The following is a 7210-nucleotide window of genomic DNA, read 5'->3' as shown; positions in this document are numbered from 1 at the left end:
AATAGTAGATGAAAGACGGCCTCGGCTGGAGAAGTTTAGGGAGACTTACCTGTTTGTCATCTTTGACAGCCACCAACACACCTTTGAGTTGAGGCTGGAAATTATTGTTCCAGTCATGCATTATCATAGAAACATAATTAAGTTAAAAAACAAACAAACAAACAAAAAAACTAGTGCCATCACTATCTGTAGTAGCTCAGAGAAGCAAAAAATTCCATAGCAGTAAGAGGATTAAGACCAAATCCAGTGTACATTTCTCCTGGAGAGCAAAGAGGCAGAGAGGATTTCTAGATCAAGGTTGTCCTGTTTGTTAGTGGTAAAGCCAGACCAAATCCCTGGCCTTCCATTTCCCAGTGAAATGATCTTTTGTTGTGGTGATGGTTCAAAGGTCACCAGGCCTCCTCTTTCTTTGGAGCTCTTTCTGACTACTAACTCCTTCTGAATTCTGAGTCAGATGAGTCCTTCTGAGATTTTGAGAAAAAAATTGTTTTGCAGACTCAACCATGCTTTCCAAAAAGAAGCAGTAACTTTGCTTCAACAGCGAAAACCACAACAGGCCATATAAAGGCCAGTCCTCATCGCCTAGTTCTCCTGACCACATACCTCTGACTTCCCATCTCCAAACTCTCCCCACGAAAGTCTGCTCCTTTGGAAGCAGGGCCTTACTTAGCACAGGCCTCTAACATTTGCTGCAGTGAGTGAGCCTTTTTCAGATTAGGAGCTGTTCCACTGGGAGGTAAAGGTGACTGATCTAAAAGAATAAAACAAAAGAAAAAGAATGTTTTATTATTTTTAGGTAGGAAAAATAGAGTATTCATATATCCTAGATAGAGAGATAGCACAGTCATATGTTTCTAAAGATGGAGTGGTTGGAAAAGGGGAGAGAGCCAAAAATAATTCTAAGAGAGACTATGCACTTCTTCCCCCGCCAACAGTCTTTATTCCTGCTGTGATCAGTGGGCAGTTAATTTGCTTACTAATGACACCCCCAACCCCCTGCCTTATTTAAATGGATGTATAAATGTTGCTTATTTGCCATTCTGGAACTATAGTGGGCATTTAAGTAGATCAGAACTTTCTGAACGTCAGAAACACATGCTTAACACACACACAACCCCTAAAATGTTCTAGGGAAAGTCTGAAAATAATTTTGCATGTATACTTGTGAGAGAGAGAGAGACAAAGTGTGTGTGTGTGTGTGTGTGTGTGTGTGTGTGTGTGTGTGTTGGGAGTGAATCAGAAGAAGAGAAAACCAGAAAACTTTTAATATCTGATTTTCTGAGAGAAAAACACATTTTGGTGGTTCTTGCCTTCCTGGGTGTTAAAGAACTAACTAAGTGGGCACACTGCTTTAAATCTTAATCCACTTTTTAAAAATTTAGCAGTGACACCACCCACCCTCCCCAAAATTATTGTTAAGAACGAAGTACATTCTACCATACCCTTCAACAGAAGTTTGTAGGTAACACTCCTCAGGCGATCAGCCAGAGTGGGCACTCCTTCCTAAGGTTTAAGAAAACATGAAAACCACAAAGAATGTTCACAATTATTTTCTCTTGGTTGGCAGAACAGATGCCTTTCCTCAAGGAAAGTGCTTTATGCCAAAACAAAGCCATATTCATTAAAAATATATTGTTTACTAATTGTGCAGACTTCTGATTATACAAAATTTATTTTCAATTCAAGGAGCTCACCCTTCTAAGAATGTTTTATAAGCAAAATAGAGCAGGAAGACAGGCAGCGGATGACGTGTTAAAAGAAATGAACTGCACTAAGGGCTAGAGCAGTGTAAGAAACAACAGTGCGAGTGCATCGAAGGGAAATCAGGCAATGTGGACGTGATTTTGTCTAGACGTCACGCCTGGCTTTATTTATAAGGGGATTGTCAAGTCAATCTGTAGAACGTGGATGAGGTAAAACACAGAGATAGAGTACTATTCTAGATCATCTGTAACTTTTCAAATACAATCTTCATGCTGAAATTCCAGGGAGAATGTAAGTGACTCCAATAAAGAAACCTGTCAGTCAGTCAAGAGTGTTTATTTATTATCCCCCTGGGCCAGGCACTATTCTAGCCAATATGAAACGATACATAATAAAGAGTAGTCATTATCCTTATAATCTTGCAAGAACAAATGTATTTAATCTGCAGACACACACACACACACACACATACACACTCTATGTGGGTGGTCAAGAAACTCAAGTATATGGGCATACGACAGTCTCATTTAGAAAATTCCTGATTGAAAAATTAAACTTACAAAATTAGAAAATATGGGGAGTAATTAGCTTTATTATACATAAGCCATGCACTGCATAAAAATATTTGGGTCAGTGATGGACTGGATATACGGCAGATTATAATGGGACTTAAAAATTCCTGTCGCCTAGTAACGTGATAGTTGTTGTAAAGTCATAGGGAAATGCAATTACTCACATATTTGTGGCAATGCTGGTATAAAAAAACCCATTGTAGTGACAGTTGTATAAAAGTATAGCATCTACAATTATGTCCAGTACATAAGTCTTGATGATGATAATAAATGACTATGTTATTGGTTTATGTATTCACCATACTACACTTTTAGCAGTATTTTAGAATTTATTCTTTCTACTTACAAAAGCCAAGTTTACTGTAAAACATGCTATACTATAAGGGCAGCAGCCTCATAATGCTCCTGTTTACTGCATTTCTTGACCGCATTATTTTCTCTTGTGTTTGACCTAACCGTGGTTGTTTTGTACAGTAGCATGCTATACGAGTTTGTAGGTTCTACCAATAGTTTCTACCATGCAGTCTAGGAGTGGAGCAGGATACACCATCTAGGTTTGCGTATGTTCCCTTGGTGATGTTCACACAGTGATGACATTGCCTAATGACTCATTTCTCAGAACATACTGGTTGTTAAGTGGTACATGACTATAGATTAAAAGGTATTCATGAAGCATGTCTTTTATATAACAAGTCAAATTATGCTGTTAAAATTGGAAATACTCTCACTCTCCCTCCCCAATCTACAGAACATTTTTGGAACATATTTATTGTGCAAATATGGATTCACATTGATGGTGAGGAGGTGCAAAAGTGAATAAAATAGCAAGGCTATGTCCTCTAAACTGCAAGTTCTTTAAAGTCAAAGACTTGGCCTTATTTATTTGCCTTGATATCCTGTGCCCTATGAAGAGAGCAGTGGTGAAAGAATAAGAATGAATGAATGGGGTAGATCAGTAAGGGTTTCAAACTGGAGCTGAGCTCAGCAGAGTTCTAAGAAGAGAAAAAAGAAGAGTTCTAGGATATCACAAGCAGAGAGGTCCAGTTGGTTGGTCTCAGTGGGTGTCCAAACATGGGAAGAAGGTTTGGCATCTTCAGTAAGACTGAGGAAGAGTCAACTGTTGGTTTGGTCCAGTAAGAGGAGGCCCCTGACTAAGCATCCCTGGATCCTTATTCAGGGTAGTTCTCCTTAATACTCAGTAGATGATCTTGTAAGGTCAGGAAGGGCAACTCATTAAAACAGAGCCATTGGGGACTCCACCCCTATTTCAGCACAGGTACCCTTCCTTCCAATCCCTCCTGGAGCACCATGCCTGGCAGAGTTGTTTGGATTGACTTAACCAGAGGTTGGGGAATATTTCTGATTTGCTCGAATTTAGTGAAGCCCAACTAGAACGCAGATACTTTGTGTTTTCACTACAACACTCTGCTCCTAAAACAGTGTCTGACACTTAGGCATTCAATAAGTACAGTATTTGTTAAATAAATGAATGTTGTTATTATTTTGTCCGTTTGTCTTTACTTTTCCTTTATCGACCTTACTTCAGAGAGCTGGGCACTAGAGGGAAATCTTTGAATGCCAGTTTTCATTCTTGTGTTGGTGCAGAAACTCTGGCCAAGCCCTTTGGGAATGGGGATCCCCTTGGAATTTAATGACAAGTCTCGGCCACAGGGGGCGGGGAAGGAGAGTTGCAGAAAGTTCTTCCTCAGTTCTTTTTGCTTTTGCAGCACCCTTCACCATCCATCTTGCTCTTTACTTGGGGCCAGGGGCGTCCTGTGTGGCAAGGAAGCCAGGGGCCATTGCTCTGACCGCGTTCTTCTCCTGGACCCTTTGGGTCCTGTCTGTAGGAGCCCCGCACTAACTCCAGACAGTGCCAGCACCTGTTGGACGGCCACTTGGTGGTCTTACCCAGTGGCAGAGAAGGCGACCCAGGGGTGCTCCTCCCGTAGGCGGTGACCCCCGCCTTTTCCTTCGGCTGTCCCCCTGCCGGAGAGTGAGCGGCTCAGCCTCCCAGCTCGCCAGCCGCTCACTCCTCTCGGGCTGGGCCCACAGCCCCCTCCTCCCGACTCCGCCGGCAGGGGGAAGGTAGAGAAGGGGAGGGGACAAACCGGAGCCTGGGCCCGCCCGGCCTTCTCTCTCTGCCCGGTGCTGAGACGCGGCACCGAGCCCCGTGGTTTGCGCGGAGCCCGAGGCGTGGGGGGAGAGCGCCCGGAGCTACCGGAGTCCCGCCGTGACCCCGACCTGCCGAATTTCCCTGAGCTCCGAGAAGCGAGGGAAGCACCCCAAACAAGGTGAACTTTGATCGCGGAAAACTCAAGCCAGGTGCCGGGATCCGTGCTGCGGCGGTCGGGGCCGGGCTCAGGCTGCGCACGGGGCTGGGGAGCGGGAGCCCCGCGGCCTCCCTCCGCCCGCGCACAGGGCGGCCTCGGTCCGGCGTCCCCCGACCCCTCCCGGCCGCGCTCGGGCTCCTCTGCCCCGAGGACCCGCCGCGGCGCGCTCGCCTTGTTTCTTCCCCCTCCCCCTCCGGGGATGGGGGTGGGGCGGGGGAGAGGGGCGCCCGGAGAGCCTCATCTATTGGCAGTTTTGTGATTGATCAGAAAGTGCTCGCAGCCAACTTGACTTGGAGGCTGTCTTCGCGCGACCCTTGAGTTTTCGCCTCTGTCCAGTCCCCCAAACTGACAGGTGCTCCCAGCAACTTGCTGGTGACTTCTTCGCGCTGCCCCGGCTCCCCCGCGTCCCCACCCCCCTCTTTCCTCCCTCGACTTCACCCCCACCCCCACCACTTCGGCACAGCTCAGGATTTGTTTAAACCTTGGGAAACTGGTTCAGGTCCAGGTTTTGCTTTGATCCTTTTCAAAAACTGGAGACACAGAAGAGGGCTCTAGGAAAAAGTTTTGGATGGGATTATGTGGAAACTACCCTGCGATTCTCTGCTGCCAGAGCAGGCTCGGAGCTTCCACCCCAGTGCAGCCTTCCCCTGGCGGTGGTGAAAGAGACTCGGGAGTCGCTGCTTCCCAAGTGCCCGCCGTGAGTGAGCTCTCGCCCCAGTCAGCCAAATGCTCCTCTTCGGGCTTCTCCTGCTGATATGTGCCCTGGCCGGCCAGAGACACACGACTCAGGCTGAGTCCAACCTGAGTAGTAAATTCCAGTTCTCCAACAACAAGGAACAGAACGGTGAGTCTTTCCCTCCACTCTCCCCCTTCTCGAGTCTGTGTGTGTGTGTGTGTGTGTGTGTGTGTGTGTTCCGTTGGCATTGTGCGTTGGTGTGTGATGTGCACCAGCCTGTGAGGGTATAAGCGTTCTGTACCCAAGCAAATGCGCGCTGCGTTCATGGGCATGGGGTTTTGGAGGTTAAGTGCAGTTTGCAACTTCGGGAGCTGCCGCAAAGCTGGATCAGGGCAACAGGGGTGCCACTGCAGCCCCAGCTAGAGAGGGGGACCTTCTGCGAGCGATGGTGAAGTTCAGACGCACGTTGCAGGACCTCTCATTGCCAGAGTTATAAGTTCAAGAACTACCTCTCAAAACGAATCCAAAATGAATGAGTCTTGGCATGTTTGACTTTACTCATTTTTTTTTTTAATTCGGGAGGGGGCTGTACCAGGAAATGTATCAGCCGCATTAATTGAAGCACTTTTAAGTGGAAAGGCATCAATCAGTAAGTAGATAGGAAATAAAGAGGTCAAGAGGCCGAATGGACGCTTTTAGGGAGAATTTTAAAAAAGTATTTCCCTTGTGCTTTTTTTTTATGTGCCTTTGTGTGTACTCTGAAGTCCTTACCTTACTGGTGGTGTGTTTTTATATGTGTTGGTGAATGACTGCTATTTTGTGTGTGCGGGAAACGACTTAATCCTGCATAGGAAATGAGAATTACTTTCAGCTTTCAAGTGTACCTGAAATGTTTAGAAAACTCTCAGATGCAAGTTCCCTTGGGCTGGGATTGCACAGAGCTGGAGAAAGGCTCCTTTCATAAAGCCAAGGGCAGCTTCAGGGTGTGTAATTTGCTTAGCCTCTGAACCCATATGATTTACATCATTCAATTTCTAAACTCTTTTTCTCTTGATCTACCATTATGAAGTCATTTTTGAGAATACCTTGTAAATAGAAATGTTATACTGCACATGAAACCACAATGGTAATGTAGGCTGTCTAAAATTAGAATATTAAACACCCTGTTTACAAGTGGTGGCTCCTAATGTTGTTTGAAAAGAAACGTACTTGTGTTTCGTGCTTTGTATGTCATCCGTTGCAAGTGCAAGAAGCTGTCACTTCATTAACTGGGCCAAATGAACAAGAACAGCATACCTGGAAAATCAGCATGGTGTGTACTGTATTTTTAAGTCACAGAAACTTTTGCTCTATGTGTTGGGGCGTTTCCAAGTTTTAACTTTGAATTTAAACTCTCTAAAGTATTCGACTCTAAGAAAGCACAGGGAATTCTTGAGTACAAAACCACATTAAATAAGGATTCCTTGGACCTTTGTACACTTTATTTGTATTTGTTGTATGTGCAGCCATCTATGGTGTCACGTTTATCAGACAAGGTTAATGTGGCTGCTTCTTACAACTTGCTAATATGATGGCACATGGCACCTGCAGGCTGCTTGAGTTGCTGATCAAAGGGCAGCCAAGGGATCTATCTCTAATCACAGGAGCTGCAGAGGACTGGGAGAAAGTGATCAAAGGAGCCACAGCACCAGCTGTACCCTGGGAGGAAACAGATCAGACCAACCTTTGTTCTTTCTCATGTAAAATAAATGTCCAGTTCAAAATATTGCTTCTTCCTAGACAAATGTCTCCTGAATGACAATGCCCAACATTCCTGGCCTCTGACTTCTATTTTTTTATTGTTCCTGTCCCATATCATTTCTCCTACCGCTCTCACTTATCAAGCCTGTCCTGGCATCTGTCATCTTCCTGATTCCCTTTGCTAGTGT

General features: G+C 45.3%; 1 protein-coding gene across 2 annotated transcripts in view; it reads left to right on the top strand.

Annotated features, from left to right (window-relative positions):
• Positions 1-4428: 4428 nt before the first annotated feature.
• PDGFC (platelet derived growth factor C) overlaps positions 4429-7210 on the top strand; it is a 167815-nt gene continuing 165033 nt past the window's right edge. The window contains exons 1-2 of one of the 2 annotated variants that reach the window (XM_045831758.1): positions 4429-4567; positions 5217-5450. In XM_045831758.1, coding sequence (XP_045687714.1) covers positions 5333-5450 — 118 coding nt within the window. In that variant the 5' untranslated portion in view covers positions 4429-4567; positions 5217-5332. The remainder of the gene's footprint in view (positions 4568-5216; positions 5451-7210) is intronic. The other variant, XM_045831759.1, reaches the window with a different exon arrangement.

This window comes from Phyllostomus hastatus, unplaced genomic scaffold (assembly GCF_019186645.2).
Source record: "Phyllostomus hastatus isolate PE091 unplaced genomic scaffold, TTU_PhHast_1.1 phas_contig_159, whole genome shotgun sequence".
Classification (NCBI taxonomy): Eukaryota; Metazoa; Chordata; class Mammalia; order Chiroptera; family Phyllostomidae; genus Phyllostomus; species Phyllostomus hastatus.
This window is presented reverse-complemented; position numbering and strand designations above follow the sequence as displayed.